At 47.0% G+C, this 27815-nt stretch overlaps 1 protein-coding gene across 2 annotated transcripts in view; it reads left to right on the top strand.

The window, feature by feature from the left end:
* Positions 1-27815, top strand: part of RNFT2 (ring finger protein, transmembrane 2) — a 299051-nt gene that overhangs the window by 225063 nt on the left and 46173 nt on the right. For both annotated transcript variants that reach the window (XM_078667129.1, XM_078667130.1), the window contains exon 9: positions 7455-7520. In XM_078667129.1, the coding sequence (XP_078523255.1) occupies positions 7455-7520 (66 nt within the window). The remainder of the gene's footprint in view (positions 1-7454; positions 7521-27815) is intronic.

The following is a 27815-nucleotide window of genomic DNA, read 5'->3' as shown; positions in this document are numbered from 1 at the left end:
CTAAAGACTTGGGGATGAATTTCACTTTGGGCTGGGAGACATGACCCTTTATTTGCATGTATGCTGGGAAACCTGTGACTACCACATCACCGTAGCCTGAAGTTTCAGGCGAAGAACTTTACAGAGAAAGGGGAAACTTTGTGAAAAACCTCCTTGTGGGCTGGGAGCTTTGATGCTGCGATTCACTAAAAAATGTGAAGGTTGAAACTCCATTTTATAAAGGTACTGAATAATCAGTGCTTCACTGAACTGTGGAAGACGTTGTGCAGAACTGCCAAAAGAATTGTTCTGACTTAAGGGTATCTAGTTGCTGGATCTAAGTGAATACTGGAAAGAGTCTTTGAAGTTCACTCAGCCCTAGCAGACTTAGTGATGGGCTTATTGCAGGGCTCAGAGACCTGATGCAGATTTCACTGAAGACTAGGTAATAAGTAGCAGAATTTCACATGGATTCAAGGATTTGTTCTTGAACTTCACCATCCACTGAGAAAAAATATGTTGACCTTCGAAGTGTTGGCTCCACACATTTGTTATTCTTTTTAAAGTTGTTTTTATTGCATTTTTATCAACAAAATAAGCCGCTATGCTAACACTCAGTTTTAGCTCAACTTAGCACTAGTTTCACACGAGCAAAGAAGCAGCTCATGACAGACAGAAAATAAACATATAAAAACAGAAAAAACAGCATACAATCAACTTAATAGAACCATACAGGGGTGTATATCTGTATAAAAAAGGAAAACAAAGAGGAGACATGGAATGAGTAAGTCGCTAGTTGATGCCTTCCGGGATAACGTGAAGAAAACATAATGAAGAGTCTGCAGCGTCGCTACAAGTGGTAACAGTGTCCATCGTGACTCATCCAGGTGCAGGGGTTTCGACATGAGATACCAAGAAACATAGGAAACCTATGCAGGGTGGGGGCAACAAGATCAATACACATGTGGTAACATCATTTAATAAAAGCAGTCATAATACCCCTTATTCCTCAGTGCAGTATAGGGGACCTCGGATAGCCGGGGATGACTATTAACCATCAGTGATCTCGGGATGGAGCAAGAGATAAGAACAAAGGGGTTGCCATATATTTTTGGGCCTGGTGGAGAGGGGTAGTAGTGTGGCGTGGATCTCACTGGTTGTATCACAGTAAATTAGGTCTCTTAACCAGGCTTTCGTTGATGTGGTCACTGAGGTGTGTCTGCACTAATTGATACAGACGGGAAACTAAGTGTGAATTATTTGCCATTGTGATAATAAGTGAGAGTGGGGAGAAATCTCTAGGTTCCGAAATCATGGGGGCTATCGCTGCTTGTGTGGACATCCATGTCCTATGTAAGCAAAATCTCTGCATCGGGGACACAGTGTGTCCCTCCGCCAGGGCCAGTGCTGGTCTCAGTTAGGCCTCCCGAAAGAGATTCACAATAAAATGCAATGCACGTCAGGACATCGTCTGTTTAATCAGGGTCTCGAGAGTGGGGGGGATCCATGGATTGTTGTGTAATGGTAAATATGGAGAATAAAGATGTTCCACGTTGACTTATCGTTGCAATTTTTCCCAAACCCAGTACGTGGTGTGAAGCATATGTATCTTGGAGGGTGATCGTGGGAGCCCTTGTGGGAGGATCGTCGCTAGGGAGCCAGGTCGGATCTGTGAATTCTCAGGTTTCAAGTACTGAAGCCTAGCATCTGGGTGATAGCAGAAGTAGGCATATTGCGCCTGCGCAATTAAGTAATATAGATAAAGGTCTGGAACTCCAAACCCCGTGCGTTGGAAGGGCATTATTTGCATCTACCAGCTAATACACGCCTGACCGCTTGCCCATATTATTCAGATAACCATGCTCTGTAAGGAATCAAATAATTTGTCCGAGAGCGGAATAGGGATACTGAGAAAAAGATATAGCAATTCTGCCAGCCATTGACGGCGGATGTTTGATCCATCTGTCAATTTGAGTTGACAGTGTTTTGATAGCGGGACCATAGTTAAGGCGACTAACCTCTGAGGAGGTGCTGTGCACTAGGATACCCAGGTAGTGGGGTGGGCCATCCCACCAGCGCAGAGAAAAGTAAAATTGTGTGGGAGAAGTGCCATCAGTGAAGGGGAATATCTCAGATTTGGACCAGTTGACGACCAGACCGGAAAAAACGCCGAACCTGACCACTTCTCTCAAGAGCGGGGGGAGATTGGTGTTGGGTTATCGAACAAAGAGTAGAACAGTGTCCACGTACAGTGAGGCCAACAGGGGCCCTAGATGAAACTGATGTCCCCGATGGAGATGCCGTTCTTGGAGATGGCGTACAAAGGGCGTCCATCGCGATAATGAATAAAACCTGTGAGAGCGGACATCGCTGCCTGGTGCCCTGTGATAATGTAAATTGGGTAGTGAGTCTCCCATTTATTCGAAGCTTGGCCACCGGGTTGGTGCTATGGTAGTCGTATAAGATCGCGGAAACCACAGAGAAAGCCCAGTTTAGCCAGAGTGGCTTGAAGAAAAAGCCACTCTGTAGAGTCAAAAGCCTTCTTGGCGTTCAACAAGATTGCAGCAGCAGGGAGGGTTGGCTCGATTTGATTAATTACCACGAACGCCGTTCAAATATTGACAGACATAGACCGGTTTGGGAAAAATCCAGTTTGGAAGGGGGATATAATTTGATCAATCAAAATAGAGATGCCGGTTACGAGCACCTTGGCTAAAATTTTATAGTCCTGGTTAAGTAAGGGTCAGTAAGAAGGGCAGCTGTGGGGTGCTTTGCCAGACTTGAAAAGCAGAGAATTAACAGCCTCGCGCATCGTGGGAGGCAGAGCCTAGGTCTCCAGGGCCTCGATATATACCTAATGAACATGGGAGACCAGTAATGTTTTGTACATTTTATAAAATATACTAGTGAGGCCGTCCGTGCCAGGTGCACGGAATCCATTAATGTCATCTATGGCCTGTGTGACCTCGTCAGCTGTTATTGGTGCAGCTGGGAATTGGTGATGGGCATCTACCAGCCAGACCATAGCCACCTCTGCGAGATAGTCGTTGAGGGCAGAGTCAACCAGTGGGGAGAGGGTGGTGTATAATTGAGCATAATAAGAAAGGAAGTTCTGCAGAGATATTGGATTTCTGGGTGAGGATCGTGTTGTCGTCTAGACGTAATTGCTTGATATAGGAAGAGTGATTGCGGGGTCGAAGGAGTCCAGCCAGCGTTCGGCCAGGACGCTCTCCCTCCCCATATATTCTGGCACGTGCGTACTTGCCCAGGTATTTGACTTCGTGATTGGCAAGGTCCTGAAATTCTGCCAGGAAGGTCGTCCATTGATTCAGAGAAACAGACCGGGCACCAGTCGTGCTCCGAGCATCCAGTTCCCTGATCGTATTCTCAGTTATGTTGAGATTTCGGCGACTAGCACGAAGTATGCCAGCCTGTTTTGTTATACATATTCCACGTATATATACACCTTAAAAGCGTCCCATACCGTAATATAGCAAGTTACTGAGCTCACATTTATCTGGAAATATTCTACTATGGTGTCTCTGACTTCACTATTAAAGCAGAGCTTCCAACGGGAAATGCCAGGGTTGAAACGGCTGTGCTAGACTTGAGAATGTATGGACAGAAGGACTGGGGAATGGTCCGACAGAGTGCAGGCTAGGTAGTCTATTTCGAATGTGTGGATGAGAAGGTCTGGGGACAGATACCAATGGTCTATGCTTGACCATGAGCCATGTGGCGCTGAAAAAAAAGAGAAACCTCGATCAGAGGTATTACGATGGTGCCAAACGCCTGTCAATAATTTAATCAGTCAACAAAACGAGAGAAGACCCCACAAGTTCCAGGGAACAGGGTACTTAAGACAATGTAAAGTCTAGGGACTATCCCTGGAAAAGTTGGTATAAAGGAATACTATAACGCTCACTCAAAGTATATACTCCAATTGCTATTTAAATCACTGGTCACAGACTAGTTTATAACGTTCACAGTCTTTTTATTAAAGCACATATTTGTTAAAATTTCAGTATAGAGTCGGTTAGATTCTACTGAAAACATATAAAAACATATCAATCTGTACGCTGGATTAAAAAAGAAACATTTTCACATTAAACTACATATCAAAGGACAAAGAGTGCATTTTCTAAATCATCAACATGATCCTATCACTAATAATAAAAGAAGAAACAAAGGATAAAAAGAAGAAACCCCTAGTGCAAGTAGAACACCTAATATTATTGCAGATTATCAGATTCAAAAGCCTTCACAGTAATACATTCAGATTTCCAGTATTACAATAAGCAAAATATCAGGAATCCCTTAGGCTTGAATTCTATTGGGAACAAAAGCGTTGACGCGTTTCGGTGTATCGGCCCGTTGATATGGTCACACCTTCATTCTAACCGACTCTATACTGAGATTTTAACAAATATGTGTTTTAATAAAAAGACTGTGAACGTTATAAACTAGTCTGTGACCAGTGATTTAAATAGCAATTGGAGTATATACTGTGAGTGAGCGTTATAGTATTCCTTTATACCAACTTTTCCAGGGATAGTCCCTAGACTTTTCAATAATTTAATCAGTAGCAGGGCCTTGAGTGCTTTCAAGGAATGTGGTTTGGTGAAGTGGTCAGAGCCTGCGGTGTCCAGCCTGGCTAGTAATGTTAAATTAAAATCGCACCCCATCACAATACAGTCAATGTGCGGGTTGGAAATATGTGCAGAGATATTGGGAAAGAAATCGAGCATATCTATATTAGTGGCGTAGATATTGATTAGTAGTATTTGCTGTGCCCTCATATTCCCTGCAACAACTGCAATCCCCTGGTGCATTTTAAAAGGAACCGACCTAAGGATCAGAATGCACCCCCCCTAGAGTAGGTGCTATAGCTAGCGGAGAAATGATTTTCTCACCAGTTGGAAGCAAAGCAGTTCTCTGACATGAGAGTATAGTGGGTCTCTTGCAAAAAGGCAATGTTTACCGCATGTCGAGTAAGATAACTAAGGACTTGCAGCCCTTTACGGGGGTTTGCCAACCCTCTCTCATTCCAGGACATACATGTCAGCTTCAGGGCCTCAGGCCCTCGCCCACTTGTGTCATGACTAGCATATCAAAACAGGCGTAGAGACATCAACCCATCCATATGTAACTAGATGAATAACGATATGTTGAGCACCCTGTATATAGCAATCATACATTTTAACACAAAGAACAACACCCTTAAGTCCACCACCCCCTACCCACATCGGATAACCACCTAATTTTTATCTGGTGAATCCTGTCTTCCCAAATTGAAAAAAAAACAACCTAGGAGATCTCCTTGGGGTAGGCAATGCTCAAAAAAGAAGCCGCCATATCAACAATGTGAACTGTATCAGTAAAAGCAATGCAGCCAATATATGAAGGAATGAACTTGTAGAAAAGATAGAGAAGTCGCTTTCGGTATGCCATAATAGTTAGCAAACAGGTAAAAGCAGGACATCATTACACAGTAATCCTCAACCATGTCCACGGGCCGAGGCTGACGTCACAAGAGTTGGCGAGTTACTTCCCGGGCTGAGAGTTAGAGTTCAATTTGTGACGTTTCAGATAATCTGCTGTGTCGGGGGCGAGTCAAAAATGTGAGTCTTCCCATCATCAATACGCAAACGGGCAGGGTATAGCATAGCATAGCGTATGTTGGCTGCTTGTAGGAGGCGTTTTATGTCCTGAAATTTCCAGTGTGCTTCCTGGACCAGGGGAGTGAAGTCGGGAAACATGGATAGCGACATACTCTGACGTTGAAGGTCGCCCTTCTGCCTGGCTAGATGTAGGGTAGTGTTGCGGTCATGGAAATTTAGGAGACGAGCTGTCAGCAGTCGTTGTGGGGCCCCGAGAGGCGCAGGAGGCGCCAGTACTCGATGCTCTCTTTCAATTGTGAATGTTGAAGAGGAGGACTCTCTCCCATAGAGCTCCACAAGCAGCCCTCAACATAGGCCGCCATGGGCCCCGTGTTCATGTATTCATGTACCCCAGCTTTGCGAGTGTTGTTGGGCCGAGATCTAGCTTCCAGATCCTCTGCCTTGGAGGCTGTCGTTTTCAAAAGCCGCTCAACACATTCCAGGTGCTTAATAACCATTATCTGGGTGTCTTCTACCTCAGAGATGCGCTGTTCGACAGTTTCTATGAGGACCTCATGCCGATCCAATCGCCCACGCATATCATCCAGGCGAGTGTCTAGTGGGTCATATCTTGCACTGATGGCCTTATAGCCGGCTCGTATATCCACCATGATGGCCGTAGCGCTGTCCATTGAGTAAAGGCCAGTCTCAGGAGGGTCCGTGGGGACAGGCGGGTCTCCTTGTACAGCACCTTCATTATCTTCTCACTTGGGGGTTTTGGAGACGTTGAAGGACAGCTGTCGCTGTTTGGGGTCACTGCGACCCATGGTGCACAAGGGTGTCTGAGAGACAACTGTGAGGTATTGAGGCCCGCAGTGATGAGATGTCACAGTCGAGGGTATGCAGCAGTATATCGAGCTCCTATGCAGAAAATATCCCCCTCCTCGGCAAGGGGGGGGCAGTATTGTCGCCTCAAGTACAATATAGGGTGTTCAATTGCCCTCAGTGTACCAGATCGTAATTTGTGCGTTATGTAAGCACGACAGTGTCAGCTTAGGCTGGTTCGTCCACATGTGTGCATTGTAGAGTTCCATGTGAGCTATTGTGAGCTGGTGTGTTGTCGGGGGACCGCCCGCTCATGCCACGGACGGTGGGTCCCAATTATGGAATTCAGCCCCAATAGTAGGCTCCACACATTTGTTAAATTGTCTCTTTAGAAGACACGACCACAACCAAACTTATTATTGTGAAAGTATAGTGAATGATAGCCAGGACTAACTAGAATGATTGTGTTATTCAGTGAGGTATCAAACTCAGCTTCTTTGTGGGACCTTTTGCATACCTATTATTGAAAAAAGGGTTCCTTGAAGCTTATCTGATCATGTCCAAAGTTTAGTAGCAACACATACATCAGGTCCGGAAATGTATCTGCTGTCATTAATAGAAGGCGATTGCTTAAAATGGCAATCTCGGGTGTCCCATAACTTTTTTGGACTTTGTATGGAGGAAGAAGTATGCATTTAAGAGAGCCATTATCTCCACATGCAGCAAGATGCAGATTTTCCTGACCTGGGTACTACTAGGGACAATATTAACGGCTGACAGTAGAATAGGAATAGAGGTAATCTGGAATCTATAATAACTTTGAAGGTAGAATGTGCTAATTTATGGATGTTCTGATGTCATGTTCGTGTTAAAACTGTTAACAGGATTCATGGTGGCGAACATGATTGCCTTTTGTTCTTTGAAGTGCAATCTTGTATATTAGCACCGCTGTCTCACCTCTTGCATAGAATTGACAGTGGAGCGTGTTCATAAACATCTGTTCTCCTTCCAAAGTTGTATTTATACATTTGTGTTTTTCCCCTTTGACAGTCTTTTGACGTCTGCGGTCGCATCGGAGGTGTGAGGAAAGCACTGCAGGCACTGGGTAGCCCACAGGTGAGTTTTATCTCTATTAAAGTTAGCAGGGCCTTTCCTGGTGTAATAAATGCATAAACATTAAAACTACACAAAAAGTGGTCTCCAGGTAGGATGACCAACTGGCATGGGTGCAAGCCAGGATGGTGAGAGTGAAAATTCAGGACAAAGGGTCAACATTCAGGACAGAAGGTCAAAATTCAGGACAAAATTTCGGAACAAAAGGTACGTTTTACAGACACATCAGAGGAGGTCACTCAATAGTATAGGAGTACGTAAATAGACAACCAACATAAGTACAAGTCAAAACAAGTTTATATTATGTTGCGACAATCGTGGACTTTGCGTATTTTTGATATGAATGCAGCATTGAGCAACTGTGCAGGTATTTTTGTGGCATTTCATATCATCATAATTTACTTACACGATTACTGCACTGGGTTGTCCCATCTCACAGATGAGAGCCAAGCAGGGCAAATACTGTCTGTGATTTTTGATTATTGTTTTGAGGGGCCACTCTCTGGCTCACAGTCAGAGATTGAGTCCTCTAAAAGATTGTTGCGAGGAGAAAATAAAGTACCAAATACTAGCTACATGCTGGAGTCTGCACAAGGCATCATGTGGAGTGAATTAACTAGTGAAAAGAGTCCACCCTGTGACTGCACAGAGAGGCCCATTATCATTCTGTATGTTATAATTAGGCCGACATACAGAATGATAATAGGCCGATAGCAATCTGTGCCAGGTTGTGGAGGGCAGGGCTGTACTGGCCGTAGCGGGCACCGGATGTTTCCCCGGTGGGCCGCCAGGGTGGGGGGCCAGTTTTGGGCCTCTGGGGGCCGGCAATATTGGCCGCCTGTAACAAAATCGGCCGAAACCGGCCCTAGCAAACCTCTCGGCTGCACCCTCCTCCCCCCAGGGGGGCCCAGCCGAGCAGGTTGCCAGGGCCGGTGTCTGTTCCCAGTCCGGCCATTCATCACAGTAGGCGAGCGAGCTGGCCGCTGCAATAAAAGTTACAGAACTCTCAGGCTGCTTGCAGGGGGCAGCGAGCTGCAATGTCTGAAATTACAGACAAAAGGCATTTGTGAAAAAAATCCTTACGGACAAGGGACATGAGGCCCAAATAAAGGGCGGTCCGCAAAATTTACAGACGGTTGGTCACCCTACCTCTCACCCTTTTAGAGTTATTCAGTAGGTATAGAGCAAAGCATACACATTCTTCAATTAGTTCCTTATGCGACATAGTGGGGAGAGGACATCGGGACAGAAAATATGGGAGACGAGCTGAGACGGCCACTCTGACAAGGAATGGTAAGAGATTCATTAAGGGACACTTCAGACCACTAAGTGCATGGTTGTAACGAAGATAATGGTTAAAACAATGACATGCAGGTAGTTACCCACCTACCAAGGTGCGTACATGGGTCCCCTTTGAGTTTAACTTCTGGTGGCGGGGATGTTGAGTTGGGGGCGCCCTCATGTACTTAACCTGGCAAAGACCAAGACTACAATCCTTTTGGTTGAGTGTTCTTGACACATTCTATACTAATTTTGAGATGGCTATCGTAGAATCCCAGTCTGCACTCTATTGGGAGTAGCTAATGCCATGACCTCTCCCCTGTCCTCCAGCAGAAGATTATTGATGTTGCTAGCACTAGGCGCAGCAAGGCAGAACGTCATTGCTCTGTGGGGTAAAGGAACGTTTTCTGGACATTAGGGAATTGTGGTCCAGATGATGGGACACAGTAAGGATGGAGAAAACCTGCCAGGTATTAGAGCAGAAAGGGGATGACTTTGAAGAGGTGTGGATGCCCTTCTTACTTGTCCACAGAGTTGAGAGAACTTGCCCTCAATACCTCAGGATGCTTTAGATAGTCCCCGTCGCTGAACATATACATGCTTAAGAGTAGGCGCAAAGGTATACCCTGAAACAAGTCACAAATGCCTCCATGTATGGGCGACAAAAGACCCAGGAACAGAGCACTGGAGAATAGGATGTCTGGTGCTTGGGCTGAGAAACGTGGGAGGGGTAATATGGTGCATTTACGTTCATTGGTACAAGCCCACTAGGCTCCTTCGTTCCTCCAGTGTGAGTCTGGCAACAACTACCAGATTCAAGAAATCCAGGATGGAAGCAGGGCCGGCCTAAGGCATGTGCAAGCTGTGCACCTGCACAGGGCCGCCAAACCCCAGGGGTCGCCACGCCAATATATATCCTTAGATACATATTTGCATGGCGGCCCCTGGCAGGGATTTGGGTGCCTCGGGCCCCCTACCTACACTCCCTGCTCAGGGCCTCCGTGAGCCTAGAGCCGGCCCTGATGGGAGGCAGGGCTTTTTGCACAGTAGCATCCTGGCTGTGGGACGAGCTGCCCCAGAACATCAGGCAAGCCGACTCTCTGATATGCTTCAGAAGGAGCCTAAAGACCTGGCTATTTGCTAAAATCTGAGACTCCGGTGCCCATTACTCAGCCCTGCTATCTGCCGTTTCCATCTGATTAGGTTTTTTTTTTTTAAAGCGCCAGGATACCCAGAGGGTGGCAGTCTGCGCTATATAAGAGCAACATACAATACAATACAATTCACGTTCATTGTGTCTTTTTTGTTTTTTTCGTTGGTACCCGTTTGGTGATGGTTCAGCACCGCACCGACCACTGATAGTAGGCAAGGGTATGTGTTATGCTAAAAATCAATATAACGCATTTTTATCCTGACTAGTTCCTCATTTGTGCCTTTTCTGTTGCCAGCGTTCAGGATGCACACACCACTGTGTAGCAGGATCACATCTGCTTAAGAAACTGTAAAATTGTAAACCATTGTACAGCTGCTACCAATTCAATTCAAGAAGTCTTTATTCGATTGATGCATCATAAAAGACATAAGTTACAATATACATCAATAAAAATTTTATATAAACTAGATAAAAACATCTAAAACCATATTAAATCACTTATACAGGCTTCTTGTGAATGAATACAAAATTAGCATTGACATAAAGATTACCAGAGAACATAAAATGTAGAGAACTACTCATAAACAGGTAAGCTAAAAAAACATTATTGAACCCCTAGTTGATTGTTTTTAATGAACCTGATTCTAAGAATTCAAGCCCACCCCAAAAATTTTGCTACACCCACAACAATTAATGGGGACAGATTAGTTTTTAGAATTCTGCTTGCTTCAACAGCCGAGCGAGTACCTAGGCTTCTACAGACCGGACTTAACCACTTGGCTCTAGGAGCAATATACAAGGGACAGTAACAAAAAATGGTTTAAACTTTCACCCTGACCAAGGCAGTTCGGACAGTGCCCGGTCCCACCAGACCCCCACTTTTTAGTGAAGTCCCTTAACGGCAACAAACCACATCTGAACTGGTGGAATAGTTTACGATCCAGGGGCTTTGTTATCATGTCCCAATATTTTTCAAGCTTGGGAACGTCTTTAAAGACGATAAATAGACTGGTAAGATTGCTGGAGCACAAACGCAAATGTCTATTATGAACCACCCAGTCCCAATAGTGCAATTTTAGATCTTTTTTAGAGGGAAAGATTGCAGATTCGGGATCTGACCACAGATCACCATACCCCAGGGCAATTAGGGTTGATCTTAAATCCTTAAACCAGCCTATGTTTAAAGAACCAGGCAGATCTTTGACCTCCATGCAGGCCCTAGCATAAAAATGGAGTTCCGGCGTTGTCCACAGACGTCGCCAGAATGCCAATGGATGGAATCTCGCTTGGTCCTCCACTGGTTGGCACCCGAGGTCATACAGAAGCGGGATCCGCGGAGTTGACTGAGGCAGACCCGTTGCCACCCTGAGGAATTTATTTTGGGCTGTTCTCAAGGGGTCCAATTTGCTAAAGCCCCATATTTCCGCCCCGTATAGGACTGAGGGTAGAACATAAATCTTAACTAGTGGTGAAATTGGCCGGGTAAAAGAGCCTTTGTGCTCTTTGATCAAAGCACCACCTATCTGTAGGTGCTTTAAAGCCATAAGCTCAACCTGGTGGGACCAACTTAGGGTCTCGCTAAATGTAACTCCCAAATACGTAAAAAACTTGGTTGTTCCAGGGGGATACCCCCAAAGTAACCCTTGCAGTGATCTGATTATGTCCTCTTAGGACCATAAATTTAGTCTTGGTCACATTCACCTCAAGCTCATGTTCGCTGCAGAAAAACTCAAACCTCGACAGGGCCTGTTGAAGACCCTGTCTGGTTTTTGAAATCAGGAGAGTGTCGTCAGCGAACATGAGCAAGGGGATTTTCATTCCAGCTAAAGTCGGGGCGTCTGTGGGATAATTATCAAAATAGTTAGTAACCTTGTTAATGTAAAGGGGAAAAAGGGTGGGGGCTAAAACACACCCCTGTCTAACGCCTTTGGCCACAGGGAACCTATCAGTCACCTCCCCTGGTTTTCCCCAGCGGACTTGGGCATAGGTATGTGAGTGTAAATTCACCAAAAGGCGTACAAGGGGGGCTGGCATACCCAGTTCTAATAAACCCTTCCACAACCCAGCCCTCGGAACGAGGTCAAAAGCAGACCTCAAGTCCACGAAGGCTGCGTAGAGGTTACCCTTGCCCAAGAGAACCGTCTTCCAGTAAAGAAGCATAAAACGGAAGGCCTGGTCTAGGGTACTCACATGAGACCTAAAACCAGCTTGAAGAGAGGTTAGAATATTGTACTCATCAATCCATTCCTGGATCCTGGCAAGAACAAGACGGGCTGTGATTTTTTGCACCGCGTCTATAAGGCTGATCGGCCGGTAGTTGGATGGGACCGACCGATCACCTTTCTTTTATATAGGCAGGATTTCTGCACCTGCCCAGGACTCGGGAACCCTAGCACCTGTGGCCAAGGCATTAACCAGCTGGACTAAGTATGGTACCCAAAGATCGTGATCTTGTTGGAATAAATCCACTGGAATGCAGTCAGGACCAGGTGCCTTTCCCCTTGGAATAGATTTCAAGACTAATTCAACATCTCTAACCGTAAACTCTAGAGGATCAACCGACAGTGGCCAGCAAATATTATCCTGCGCGCTACTGAGGCACATAAATTGTTCCTCAAAGTAGCGAACCCATTGTTGTTGATCCACCGAGGCTGGGCTTGGACGGTCATCCTGCGGCAAACCCCATTTAAGAAGATGCCAAAACCGTTGCATGTTCCTGGAACTACATGCTTCTGTTAGTGTTGACCACCGTTCTTCATCCCAGTTGGCCTTGGCAGAACATTTAGCAACATTAACTGCCTTCCTACACAACCTGATTAAAGTAGGGTTCTTAAGTTTTAAAGCTTTAAATAATTCTACATGGGTCCGTCGGCACTCATCATTAAACCAGTTGGAGGTTTTTATATTCCCCCTGTTACCCCTTTTAGGAATGGACTTTATAAACAGTTTTTTAAAGACGTGAACAAACTGTTATGTGTGTCAGTAATAATTGTGTTAATCACCTCCTGTGAATCACATTTGGAGATTTCAGCCAGGGAATTAGAGACCAAAGATCTGATCTTTTTACGTGCTTCAGCATCGACAGAGATCTTTGGCCAACGTACCCTCCTCATATCATTGGTGAGTACAACTTCATCCTGGACTAAATTGGACAAACATTTGACTGGCCCAGAGAAACTGAAATCCCTTAATTCCACCACCAATGGATCATGATCACTTTCTGGGCGTGACTTTACTTCCATATCCACTACCACAGACCACAGTTTAACATCAACTAATACATAATCAATGCGGCTGCTATGTCTGCCATTACCAAAGGTGTGTTTGCCCAACCTATCAGAGCGCACTCTACCATTTAGGGCACGTAGACCCTGATCCAGACACAAACCCTTAATAAAAATAGCCGCCTGGGACCATTTTTTAATCGGGGCTAAGTCCAGTTGTGGAATCGCCCAAGCCAAATCCTCAGACTCAGTTAAAAGGCCATCATCCAAACTCAATGGTTCAAAACAGGTGTTTAAGTCGCCCATTACAACCATATGACCGACTACCGGAGCATCACTTAAGAAGTCATCCAGACGGAGGAGGGTTGGTGAGACCCTGCCACCCTGGATACCCCTAGCATATATATTGATCAACATAATGTTCAACCACTGGTAGATTTAATACTAACCATTAGTATGTCAGGGCTATCAATAAAAACTTCCTCGGCAGTCACACCCTCATACTGACGAACCCAAACTGACAAGCCACCCATAGCTCGACCTCTTTGACCTCTAATAGCTGGTTTACTAAAGTTCAGGTAGCCAGAGAGGAATATTGGTAAGAGTGCCCAGGTTTCCTGAAAGAACCAGACGTCACCTTGACGTATAAAGTTGATCCAATCAGGAATGCACATGCGCGACTCAAGACCAGCTATGTTCCAACTACCCAGGATGGTACCATTTCTGACTGCTGGAACACCAGTAAAGACTTTGGCAGTGGAAAGAGCTTTGTCACAAAAAGGAGCGACTTCTTCTTGCAGAGGGGCGACTCCAACTGTAGAAACAATATCCCTCCTTATGTCATCAGTATGAATACAAGGGAGCCCACCTTGAATACCTGGCACCGTTATAACGCTCTCAACAGATAAATCAACAAATAACACTGTTTCAGGTACCAAATCCATATCGCCAGTCCCGCACAGATAAACAGAGCTCCCCTTAGCACTTTGGGCTAATTGGCCCTTTGGAGTTTTTACAAAACAAAGTGAGTTATCTAGGGCATCTACAATACCCGCACAATCTGTATTACCCTCTTTAACCCTGGATAGAATAGCTGGTCAATCATTATAGTCCAGCCCCGATAAGGGCTCATAAAAGTTCCTCAACGGGATATTCCAATACTCATTGGGCTGGATATATTTACTTTGTTTGCTTAGGGCGGGATAAAAGCTTTGGGGCTGGCTAAAATGTGAAGAAACTGATGTAGAGGGAAAACCAGAAAACTGGGGCTTAGGATTAACCAAGTTCGGGGTAAATGAAGAGCTATTATAGGTAGATTGTGCATAGGATCGAAACAGGGTCTCCGGGTTTATAGGTGGACCATAAAAACTAAGAGTAAAATTGGTCCATTTAAGGGGCTGGTGTTCTCTTTTGGAACGAATTTGGCCAGGTGGTTTAAGCAAGGTCTCGGGGTAAAAATAGCTAAGATTCCGCGTGGAAATCCCTCCCTCATTGTTTCCCACATACCAATCGGTAAGGTGGGGAACGACTCTATGATCCCTAAAATTAATGATCACGGTATCGCCCTCTATATCCTTTGGGCGAAGACCCACCCACTTGCATCTTCTAACTGAAATAATATCCCCGTTTAGATGGGCAGAAAGGGGTCTATTAGTTTTCAGCCAGAAGATGACTTTATTTTTTAGATTAGCGTTATTTTCCCGGTTCCCATTAGAGATTGGGGGCACACCCGTCAGGATGATGACAAAATTGGCTGAATCAGGGGGGAGTTCTACAATATTCCTACGATTTAAAGATTGTCTGTAAGCGGGATTGACAGATTTAACAGCCCCTTGTTTTGCCGATGTCGTTGTTCCATCAGAAGATGGCTTGTTCAAGACCACCATAGGCTTCTCTTTAACAGAATTAATTACACGAGAGTGTTTGGATGCCAAATCCAAGGCTTTAGGTTGTGTATTGCCTTCAATATTATTATTATTTGTGTTTTTATTTTTAGAATGATTGCTAGAAGCAATAGTGGAGACACTAGGCTTAGAAGGTGGAATAGGCTGCCTATCAGAACTCGTAGGGTGGCGTATAGCATCGGGAGCCAGAAGGAAATCCACTTTTTCACCCAATATCCTTACACGCTCCAATAGAGGTAACATATATGATTTTAGGAGTTTCTCAAAAATATCGAAACACTCCTTATTAAACCCAGTAGCAAGATCCTCGAATAAAGTCGGATTATGGGGAGTACCTATGGGGGCCTCAACCACGGGAAGCACCATAAAGTCGTTAATAGGGTTAACTATAAAGGGAGAGGGGATTTGTTGACTAGTACCTTTTCTTATAACACCACCCTTTTTTCTTTTTTTCCTAGGTGGGGAGCACACAGCCCTTTTTGTTTTAGTGGGCTTAGAACCGGTGTCACTATTAATATGTGACAGAATGTTCTTACAAGGACCAGCACTGTCGAAAGAGCGATTAGTAAGGGTTGAGTGCAGGTTGGGAGCTATAGTCTGAGCCACAGTCTGAGCGACTGGAGTATTAAGATCTATGAGGCTAATAGAAGCAGAAGCAGAAGAAGGGCTATTTATGTGGGCCTCACTATTGACAATGGAGCGTGCAGAGGAAGTATTAGGAGCCCGAAATATACTAGGAATTTGGTCCATACTAACCATATCCAATTCACTGGCCGTCTCCCCTTGAGCAGCCATTTCCTGCGTGTTATTTGGATCTGGTTGAGTGGACAGTGGTAATTTCTTAAGATGTTCAATAGAACGACGACGCTCAGCGCGTCTCTCAGCTAAAAGTAGCTCCTTATCTATCTCCTTGTGTGCCTTCTCGAAATATTTGTCAAGAGGCCCAAGGATTGAACCACCCACACCAGAGGGGAGTGAGCTAGACATCTCCACGGCTGGACAGAAAGTAACAGTCTATTCCTGTGTCCACAATCTGACTACACCAAAGGGGTACGATGAGAAACAGTAAACAAACAATAAGTGTCAGAGACCTGGCCCAGCCCGGCCTCCTTCGGCCCCTGACGCCCTTGTCCCGGGGCTAGGCTATAGTAATTATTGAGTCAATGTGAAAGGGGAGGAGCCTGCAGGGAGAGCGGCCCAGGTGTTGGCAGTAAGGGCAGGCGGGCGCTCCTGGGACTTGTAGTCCTGCGCCCGCAGCTCGCTCGCAGCCCTGCTCGAGCTTACGTCCAGAAACACCACCTCAGGCGTAAAGTGGTTGCCTCCTCACCCAAGCGACGCTGAAGAAGCAGTGAGACAATCCCCACACGAAGCGGGACCCGCGCAGCGGGTTCCGCGAGCAGTAGCGGGAAGAGCACAAACAAGTTCAGCAGCTCGCAGTCCCAAACACAGGAAAATAGAAGAGAATGATCCACCGAATGTCCAGGTGCACAGAATCTTAACTGAGGAAATGATGGGGAGGAGCCTGCAGGGAGAGCGGCCCAGGTGTTGGCAGTAAGGGCAGGCGGGCGCTCCTGGGACTTGTAGTACTGCGCCCGCAGCTCGCTCGCAGCCCTGCTCGAGCTTACGTCCAGAAACACCACCTCAGGCGTAAAGTGGTTGCCTCCTCACCCAAGCGACGCTGAAGAAGCAGTGAGACAATCCCCACACGAAGCGGGACCCGCGCAGCGGGTTCCGCGAGCAGTAGCGGGAAGAGCACAAACAAGTTCAGCAGCTCGCAGTCCCAAACACAAGAAAATAGAAGAGAATGATCCCACATTTGTATTACAACTCCCCCACAACATCACTGGACCTGAGCCACGTCTCTCTGGTCGCCATCCTTAACTCTCACAGGTTACTGGGTTGTCCTCCGCCAGTCTTTCTTTTCCATCCAACCGTAGTAGTCTGAACTGATTGTGTACTGAAAGTTGGGACAAAGAACTGACCACCTTTTAGAAAGCTCCTGTACTTTGTATCCCAAGATATAAAGAGTTACCTATCTTATCAGCAGCTGTGTGAATCACAATTACTTTTACTGTACCATTGCCATGCTGTCTTTGATATCTCTTTTTTGACACTTGACGTGTAAAACTGCATGGATGGATTGAACCATTATCTTCAGATGAAGTAGTCCACATCTTCAGTGACTTTCAGAACTCTAGAATTCTTGGGTGATTACAGTGTCAAAACTTAGAGGAATAAAGAAACCATCTGGCCTCCTGCGGACCTCAGAATAAATGCCTGAAAAAGATCTCGACCACAAGCCAACAATCTCCTTAACTTTCAAAGGCGCTTGACCTCGTTAATGACTTTAAAAAGAAAGTTGGGTGACAGCGTTGACCTAGATTGTCATTTGTGTAGTTCTGACCCATCCTTGGAGGGCTGCAGGGAGCAGCAGAGCGCATTGCAAAGGACAGCAAAGTGTATGTGCGAGCACATGGGGACGGGCGCTTTAGGGAACTATTTGCAAGAACATGGGTGATAGTAACATTGTGAGGAATGGATTGCAGAACAAACAAGCATTTGCAATGCAATAGGTCTTGTATTTACACGAGTTTGAGCTATTGGCATTGTGAATGACAATGACTTTTATTTATGTTTTGGTTTTTGAAACATAAATAAAACATTGTCATTTACAATGCCAATAGCTTAAACTCGCGTAAATGTGGGACCTATTGCTTTGCAAATGCTTGTTTCTACATGTTCTCAGGGAATAACCCCCATGAGCTCTCCTAGAAGAGGCCCGACTCACTCGCTTCACTGGTGCACTGTGAATAAAGGCAAGTGTCACTCTTCACCTCTTTCAAAGATCGTGTCGGTACACTAATATAGTGACATCTAAAACAGACAACAAAAGTTATATTAATCATTCAGTTATTATGGAACTTCAGCAATGTAAAGTATTGGAGAATCGTCAGGGTCATGTTTGTGACATCACTTTCAGGGAGAGGTCAGGGGTCATAGGTCACTTCCTGCGATTTCATTAAGTCCAAAGGGTGCGTGTCGTCACTTCCACTACCCCGGGGCATTTTGGTGAATCGACGTCCATGAACCACACCCAGCTTATGAGAGGGTGGTACACATAATCTCTGCTTTGTCTTATTTATACACCGCCTGAAAATCATAGGTGATCATGGGATCTTCTTCCGGTCCTAGGCTGACGGCCACTCTTCTGCGGATCATGCACATGGAAAGGGAACGTATGCCCCAGAAACCTGCCTCTGCCATTGGTGAAGGGTGTCAGGAACCTTCATGAAAGTTACCAATCTGAAACCTTACTAGAGTTCATACAGTGGTAAATAAACCAGACCTAACCTTCCACCTGTCCACCACACTCACCATAAACCAGTGCACCAACACCAGGGTCAAACTGTGGAAATGCGCGTGGTGTGCAGACATACTCAAGTGTAACAGTAAATTACACCAGACTTTACACATCAATCTCTCTCTGCCTCAGAAAGGTAAAAGCTCCTAGTGCTCAGGCACATCAGTGCATGAAGTCCTGGAACGCGTTCTCTCTGAGGCTGAAGGGGAGTAGGCCAGCTTCCCTTGGCCCCATCCAGACCCTCTGATCCATCCATCTGAGCACACCCAGTACCTTAGTGACTGCAGCCCTGAGCCTTCCATGCTCTCCTTGCATAGATCCCAGGCACACACTGGAGCTCGAAAGAAAGCAGGCACTTTGAAGCACATGCACCCAATCTCTAGTTCACACCACTAGTGCATCAAACATTCATGTCCAAGCCAACCCCCACCCTGCAGAAAAAGGCTCACTTTTCCCCTTTGCCAAAGCCCCCGCACACCTGCTCATCTCAAGCGAAAAGCGGCTTGAGGTGAGGGCATTAGGTATTGTATATGAATGTATATAGTGCTTACACCCCTGACAGGATGATAAGGCAGATTCACGGATGGCTAGCATGTTATACGATGGAGAGTGCGTGGAAAGAAGCAACAGGACGCCTCCATCTATGCATCCTGTATCCGCCAGAACCGACCTGACGCTACAGCGCTTCTTTTTAACGAACACTACGTCACAACACAGTACCAGTCCACTCTCTGTATCAGAAACCAGCAGTCCCTCCAATCACTGACTGACAATATCGGTGCCTTTGACACGGTTCAGCGCCCAACTGTCGGCTACGTTCATGCACTACAGATGCTGCATCTATCCACCCACCCATCCATCCATCCATACATCCATGCAGACCACCCATACATACATACATACATACATCCATGCATACGTACATACATACATGTTACTTGGCCTGGCCATGCTGCACAACCGTCACCGCTGTGCAAGGGCAGTGGAAACGCTGTATTCTGGGCTTGGCATGATGTAGTTGTGCAAACACCAGTGGTGACCGATGAACACGCATTTCATCAGGACCTAGATGCTGCCATTCATGGTGAAAGAAAGGAGGCGCTGGAAGGATGGCAGTGATGTCCAGTAAATCGGCTTTGTTCTTGTGTTCTGTAACTTCGTCTTGAGATGCTCGTGTCCAGGAACAACGCCCTCACCTCACCCGTGAAACGCCCAATGGGTGGCGCGTTCCTGCAGGGAACCGTCTAATAGTGAACACATTTTATCATTAAGACCCAGGCGACCCGTGGAGCAGTGTGAACAAGCACAGAACCGAATACTTTAGTGTGTCAGCGCTTGGCTCAGTGATCCTGGCGCAGCTCGTCCCAGGGTTGATTCCATGTGCGTTGCATTACCGACAACGGGAGAGGGGGAGGCACGGACAACGGGAGTCCTGGTAGAAGGCACGGACAACAAGAGTGCGGGCAGGGGTGAGAAGGCAGGACAATGGGAGTGCAGGCGAGGGCAGAGAGCGAGAAGGCACGGACAACGGGAGGGAGGGGGGAGTAGAGAAGACAGTAGGTGAACCTCATTAAGGAAAATGGTGCTCACAGTCTAAATAACACGTACTGTGTAACACTCAAAGTAAAGAGGCCAGTAGCCATGGGAGGGTACAAATGACGACATGGCTGTAATAAGGAGGGACTAACAAGCCTCATAATCAATCAGAAGACAGCATTTACGAAGGACAAAGACACATGCCAATGAAATACATAGGAGGAGCAGTGGGCGGGGCTTTCCCCACGTACTGAACTACAGAAGATATTCACCAGAGCAGCGCTTGCACGCTGACTCTAGTCTCGACCTAAAAAAATGCAGTAAGAATTTTGTGAGAACTTTACGAAAAGGTAATTAAGTAAGTGGCAGATTTCTACAGAAGATAAAGGAAAGTATTTTTTTTGTATTCCTCATAGTGTATTGGTTTTTACAGGATTTTGTAAAAATCGCTGTCTGATTAGATAGTGAATATGTTTTCATGGTACTGTGTCATATTGATGGTTAGAATCTTGTTTCTTGGGCAGGTGGATGGGGTGTGAATTAAGAAATGTTTTAAATGTCCAGTATTTGTAAAGCGCAAACAATTACCCAAAGGTGTCAAGGCATGGGGGCCCTCGGGAAGATTAAGCAAGCTATTGCCCAGAGTCACGTGGTGCTGGGCTGATCTGCCGCCGGCACCAGGGATCGAACCATGAGCCCCCGAGTTCCGGCGTCAGTTGCCCTGGCCGCTGCGCCACACCTCTTCCACAAGTTCCTTCATAGATGTTCAAAGTGAAGTCGGCCCTCATGTGAGGGTGAACTTGTTCTGTAAAGGAGGGGCTAAAGGGGAGGGGACTAGTCTCCTTGGTTCCACCATTCTGGTCTTCGTGAACCCCATAATCACATGGTTAATGCTGTGAGTGGGGTTCCAGTGTCACTCAAAAATGTAAGATTTTCATCAAACTCGAACTTTTTGGGAGTCCTTCTTAGAAAGGGTAATATTGGATGCAGACTGTGAGTGAAAGCCATTGTAGGTCTGGGTTGTGGCAGTGATAGTTTTCTCAGTTTTGACCAGTGAACAGATTGGAAGCAACAGGGATGGCGGTTTTAGCGCAGTGAGTGTGACACCAAGGGAACAAGCAAGAAAATGTATTCCTGTCAATTTTCAAAATATCCAAGTTTGGATCTAAGAGCCTTGGTGTTCTTAGGAGGAATACATCAAGCTCATTAAACTACAAGGGGCCTGAATCTTAGAATCCAGGGAAATGAGAATTGTGGTCATACTCCATGTTGGAAACAAGGAGCAGAAAGGGTTGGAGAAGGAGAATGGCATGTCTCACTGTGGCTAATTGGGGTTTCAAGAGTTGATTGACTAAGTGACTAAGACCACCACTACTGAGGAGGATTAATTGTATTCTCAACACTGAAGCCCTCAGAACAAAATCTTGAATGACTACGAATCCAGCGATTGTTAGTTAGTGTAGTGGAAGTCTGACAATCAGATCTAGGAAATGTCTGGTTTAGTACCATACATTGTTGCCCACAGAAACAGTCATATTTCAGATGCATTGTATAATCTGTACTGAAGATATCCATTCCCTTATATTCTAGACCTCCTAGGGACAAAGAAGGTTGTGTAATCTGAATGCAAAAAATAATATTAGCAGTGGCATAGCAAGGGGAGATCTTACCTGCGGTTGTCGAAGGAATTTCCACAGCCCCCGCTCTTACATGCGGCCTTCGCAGCGACCGCCATAGGCGGCACAAGGTCTAGCTACGCCACTAACTCTTAGATTTCTTGTTGATTTAACTACAGAGTATGAGGAAAACTACTTTGTGGACGTTGTTTCCTATTGACTATCTTACATTATCCATTGCTAGAAAACAAAGATACCTGTGTTCAGTGGTACATGCCCACTTGACAAAAGCATAAGCATGAGCGAATATCCGATGCCATATCCATCCACTTGTCTGCCATATACCCAGAGGTGGTACCAGAAAGGGGAGAAAAAGCTAAAATATTCCCCACACAATAGGAGAATACTCGAGCGCATCAGGGACATTGCTTATTTAATTTCTGCCCAGGCCCCCACCTGTTTTGGAGAATCTTTCTTGGGGAAAAATAGACGCTGACAGGTCAGCTATGCCGCCTTGCACGGTGGTCCTGTCGCCACAGTTTTCTCACAGATGCGGCTCTGGCCATGGAGACTGCTAGCAAGGAGGCAGGAGCCTCTTCATTAAACAAGCATTTACAATGCAATGTTCTCGGCATTTTTAAAGTTAGAGCTATTCGCGTTGCTCATGACATTTTTATTTATGTTTTTGTTTTTAAAACATATAAATAAATGGCGTTGTCATTTACAATGCCAATAGCTTAATCGCTCGCAAATGCGTGACCTATTGCATTTGCACCCACACACAGAGCCCCCCATACACACATAAAGAGCCACGCACACACACACACAGACAGAGCCACACACAAACAGACAGAGCCGTGCACACACACACAGACAGAGCCACACACACACACACACACACACACACAGCCATGCGCGCACACACACACAGACAGAGCCACGCACACACACACAGACAGAGCCGCTCACACACACACAGACAGAGCCGCGCACACACACACACAGAGCCACGCACACACACACAGAGCCACGCGCACACACACACAGAGCCACACGCACACACACACACAGAGCCACGCACACACACACACAGAGCCACGCGCACACACACACAGAGCCACACGCACACACACAGAGACAGAGCCACGCACACACACACACACACACAGATAGAGCCACGCACACACACACAGAGCCGCGCACAAACACACAGAGCTGCGCACACACACAGACAGAGCTGCGCACACACACCGACAGAGCCCCGCACACACACAGACAGAGCCACGCACACACACACAGAGCCGCGCACAAACACACAGAGCCACGCACACACACAGACAGACATGCACACACACAGAGACACGCACACACACACAGACACACACACAGACAGAGACACGCACACACAGACAGAGACACGCACACACAGACAGAGCCACGCACACACACGACAGAGCCACGCACACACACAGACAGAGCCACGCACACACACAGACAGAGCCACACACACAGACAGAGCCACACACACACACAGACTGTGGTAGGATGGCGCGGTGGTGCTGTGGAAGGATGGCGCGGTGGTGCTGTGGAAGGATGGCGCGGTGGTGCTGTGGAAGGATGGCACAGTGGTGCTCTGGAAGGATGGCGCAGTAGTGCTGTGGAAGGATGGCGCAATAGTCCAGTGGAAGGATGGCGCAGTAGTGCTGTGGAAGGATGGAGAGGTGGTGCTGTGGAAGGATGGAGTGGTGGTGCTGTGGAAGGATGGAGTGGTGGTGCTGTGGAAAGATGGTGCTGTGGAAGGATGGAGTGGTGGTGCTATGGAAGCATGGAGTGGTGGTGCTGTGGAATCATGGGGGAGTGGTGCTGTGGAAGCATGGGGGAGTGGTGCTGTAGAAGGATGGCACGGTGGTGCTGTGGTAGGATGGTGCGGTGGTGATGTGGAAGGATGCCACGGTGGTGCTGTGGTAGGATGGCGCTATGGTGCTGTGGAAGGGTGGTGCTGTGGAAGGATGGTGCGGATGGCGCAGTGGTGCTGTGGTAGGATGGCACGGTGGTGCTGTGGAAGGATGGCGCGGTGGTGCTGTGGAAGGATGGCGCAGTGGTGCTGTGCAAGGATGGCGCAGTGGTGCTGTGGAAGGATGGATCATAGTTTTTTAGGTCCACACATACAACCACACTCACACAACTACACACACACACACACAACCACACCGTCAGTGCACACTTTCACCAGACACCATCAGTCATCAGTGCACGCTTTCACCGGGCACAAACACCACCAGCCGTCAGTGCACGCTCTCACCGGGCACAAACACCACCAGCCGTCAGAGCACGCTTCCACCAGGCACACACCACCAGCCGTCAGCGCGCGCTTTCACCAGGCACACACCACCAGTCGTCAGTGCACGCTTTCACCAGGCACACACCACCAGCCTTCAGTGCACGCTTCGACGAGGCACACATACCACCAGCCGGCAGTGCACACTTCCACCAGGCACACACACCACCAGCCGTCAGTGCACAATTTCTACAGGCACACACACCACCAGCCATCAGTGCACACATCAATTGTTAACGCATCCACAATTAACTATTGTAGCAATTGCAGTACGGTGCACTTTACTTTTAAACATATTCATCTAAAGCGCAGCATGCCACAATTGCTACAAAAATAAACACACATTTTTTTGGCCTACGATTTATAGACTTTTGTTGCAATTGGTATTGCGATATTTAGCAATGCCAATAGCTCAAACTTCATTAATGCGAGTCCTATTGCATTGCAAATGCTTGTTAAAATAGTTACTCGAGGTTTAGTTCTCTGATCGCACCTCTGCAACAGAGGTCTTTCCTGCTGCTTCATAACTCACTGCAAAATTCTAAGGATTTTTGGAAGGCCAGTGCTGCCCTGGATATAGAATTTCTGAAACCTCCAGTCACTCTGGAACTCTTCACTGTGGAACCTGCTGATTGACTCTACGCAGTAAACCATTGCAGAGATTGTGCCGTAAGACTTGTAGTCTAAGAACTTTGTAGGCATAATAGACCAGAGTGATTCAGACGCATTGTGCAGCTTGGCCCACAGATTAACAAAGCCCACTTTCAATTGAAAGGTGGTAATGTCAATTTATTTTCATTATGCTATGGAGATAGTGTTTTTGGTGATATCGGGAATCATAAGAGCTAGAATAGTGAATATTACACCATTGTAACTGGTTTATTATTTATTCGCATTGTAAAGATTTCACGGCAATGCCCCCTGTGGTTCAATGTATTTGATGCCAATATTCAAATCCACTCACAAGAGTGAATTCTGACTCGCTTACTATAGGGATAGTAACTTAAGCTATGGGAGTCTTAGTTCACTATTGCAGTCCAGAATCCAGGGCCATGAACTGGAACAGAATGCTGCGTAGCTGTCCCCGGACACACCCATGGACCAGTCGCCTGCCACTCCTGCAAGTTCACCTGCATCAAGACCCACACCAAATCCACTTCCTCCAAACACAGCTCCGACTCTAACCACCTGAAGTGCATCCTGCTGAACACCCGCTCGGTCCATAGACATGCCACTGAACTCTGGGACCTACTCGACACTTCATCGCCGGACGTCGCCTTCCTCACAGAAACCTGGATGAACGCCTCATCAGCGCCCGACATCGCCATTGCCATCCCGGACACTTACAAGATCATCCGAAAAGACCGCACAAACCAAACAGGAGGAGGCATCGCCATCGTTCATAAGAACACCATCCGAATCACGACCTGCTCCCACGATAACCTCACGACTGCCGAACACCTTCACTTCCAGATACACACCGACCCCAGGACCACACTTAGAGGCACCCTCATCTACAGACCACCAGGAACCCGCACACAATTCAACGAAGACATCACTGACTTCATCAGCCCACATGCCATCCCATCCGAGAACTACAGTCTACTGGGAGACCTCAACTTCCACCTGGAAAAGAATAACGACAGCAACACCACCACCCTTCTGGACAACCTGGCCAATCTCGGACTCAAACAACTTGTTGACACCCCCACCCACTTAGCCGGACACACGCTCGACCCTATCTTCACCTCCAGCAAACACATCTCCTTCGATCACACCACAGCTCTCCATTGGACGGACCACAGCTGCGTTCACTTCAGCTACAAAAAGACCACGACCCACAACCCCCCACAACCTATTCCTCGAAGAAACTGGAACAAAATCACCACCGACCAACTCTTCACATCGCTTAACCAAAACCCTCCTACCATATCATCGGACCCAAACCAAGCGGCCACCAAACTTACACAATGGATCACCCACAGCGCTAACGAATTAGCACCCTTGAAAAACCACCAGATCAAACGAAGTAACAAAAAGGCCCCCTGGTTCAACGATGACCTTAAGAAATCCAAGAAGTTATGTCGTACCCTCGAGAAAACCTGGAGAAAAAACCCAACCACTGACAACCTGACTACCTTCAAGGACGCCACCCGCAAACACCACCAATTGATCCGATCCACCAAGAAATCAGCATTCAAGGATCAACTCGACAACAATGCCCACAACAGCAAGAAACTATTCAACATCGTCAAAGAATTTACCAACCCCACCGCCGGCACCAACAACATCAGTCCCTCCCAAGACCTCTGCGACTCTCTATCCTCTTTCTTCCACAACAAAATCGCCGACATACATAACAGCTTTGAAAACCAGTCCGAAGAACAGACCACTCCACCCACCTCCGAACCAAAACAGCACTCTCACAACCTTTACGCTTGGAACCCAATCACTACTGAAGACACCATTCGCCTGATGAACTCCATCCACTCAGGTTCACCAACCGACCCATGTCCCCACCACATCTTCAACAAAGCAGACTCCATCATCGCACCCCATCTCCGCGATGTCATCAATTGTTCCTTCAATTCCGCCACCTTCCCGGAAAGCTGGAAACATGCCGAACTCAGCGCCCTTCTGAAGAAACCCACAGCAGACCCCTCGGAACTTAAGAACTTCCGCCCCATCTCACTCCTTCCATTCCCTGCCAAAGTCATTGAGAAAGCCGTCAATAGTCAGCTCGCCGCCTTCCTTGAATCCAACAACTCCCTCGACCCCTCACAGTCCGGCTTCCGAGCCAAACATAGCACCGAAACCGCCCTCATCGCTGCCACAGACGACATCCGAACGCTACTGGACAACGGAGAAACAGTTGCCCTCATCCTACTTGACCTCTCCGCCGCCTTCGACACAGTCTGTCATAGCACCCTCATACAACGCCTCAGCAACATCGGAATACAAGGAAAAGCATTGGACTGGATCATCTCAATCCTCGCCGGAAGAACCCAGAGAGTCCGCCTCCCCCCTTTCAGATCAGAGGCCACCGAAGTCATCTGCGGCGTACCACAAGGATCATCACTCAGTCCCACCCTCTTCAACATCTACATGAGTCCCCTCGCATCCATCGCGCGACAACACAACCTCAACATCATCTCCTACGCAGACGACACCCAGCTGATCCTCTCCCTCACCAAAGACCCAAACACCGCAAAAAACAATCTACACGAAGGAATGAAAGAAGTAGCCGAATGGATGAAGAACAGCCGTTTAAAACTAAACTCGGACAAAACGGAGGTCCTCATCCTAGGATCATCCCCCTCTGCCTGGGACGACTCATGGTGGCCACCGGGCCTGGGTACAGCACCCATACCTACAGATCATGCACGTAACCTGGGCTTCATCCTAGACTCCTCCCTCTCGATGACCAGACAAGTCAACGCCGTCTCATCTTCATGCTTCAACATCCTACGCATGCTCAAAAAAATCTTCAGTTGGATCCCCACCGAAACAAGAAAGACGGTCACCCATGCACTGGTCACTAGCCGACTGGACTATGGAAATACCCTTCACGCCGGAACCACAGCCAAACTACAGAAAAAACTCCAACGCATCCAAAACGCCTCAGCCAGACTCATTCTGGACATCCCCCGTCAAGCTCACATTTCCGGTCACCTGAAAGACCTCCACTGGCTCCCCGTCAACAAGAGAATAACATTCCGTCTCCTCACCTACGCACACAAGGCCCTCTACCACCTAGGACCCGAATGCCTCAACACACGACTGTCCTTCTACACACCCACCCGCCAACTACGATCATCCAATCAAGCCCTCGCCGCAATTCCGCGCATCCATAGATCCACCATGGGAGGAAGATCCTGCTCCTAC

The sequence above is a fragment of the Lissotriton helveticus genome, chromosome 11 (genome assembly GCF_964261635.1).
Source record: "Lissotriton helveticus chromosome 11, aLisHel1.1, whole genome shotgun sequence".
Taxonomy (NCBI): domain Eukaryota; kingdom Metazoa; phylum Chordata; class Amphibia; order Caudata; family Salamandridae; genus Lissotriton; species Lissotriton helveticus.
This window is presented reverse-complemented; position numbering and strand designations above follow the sequence as displayed.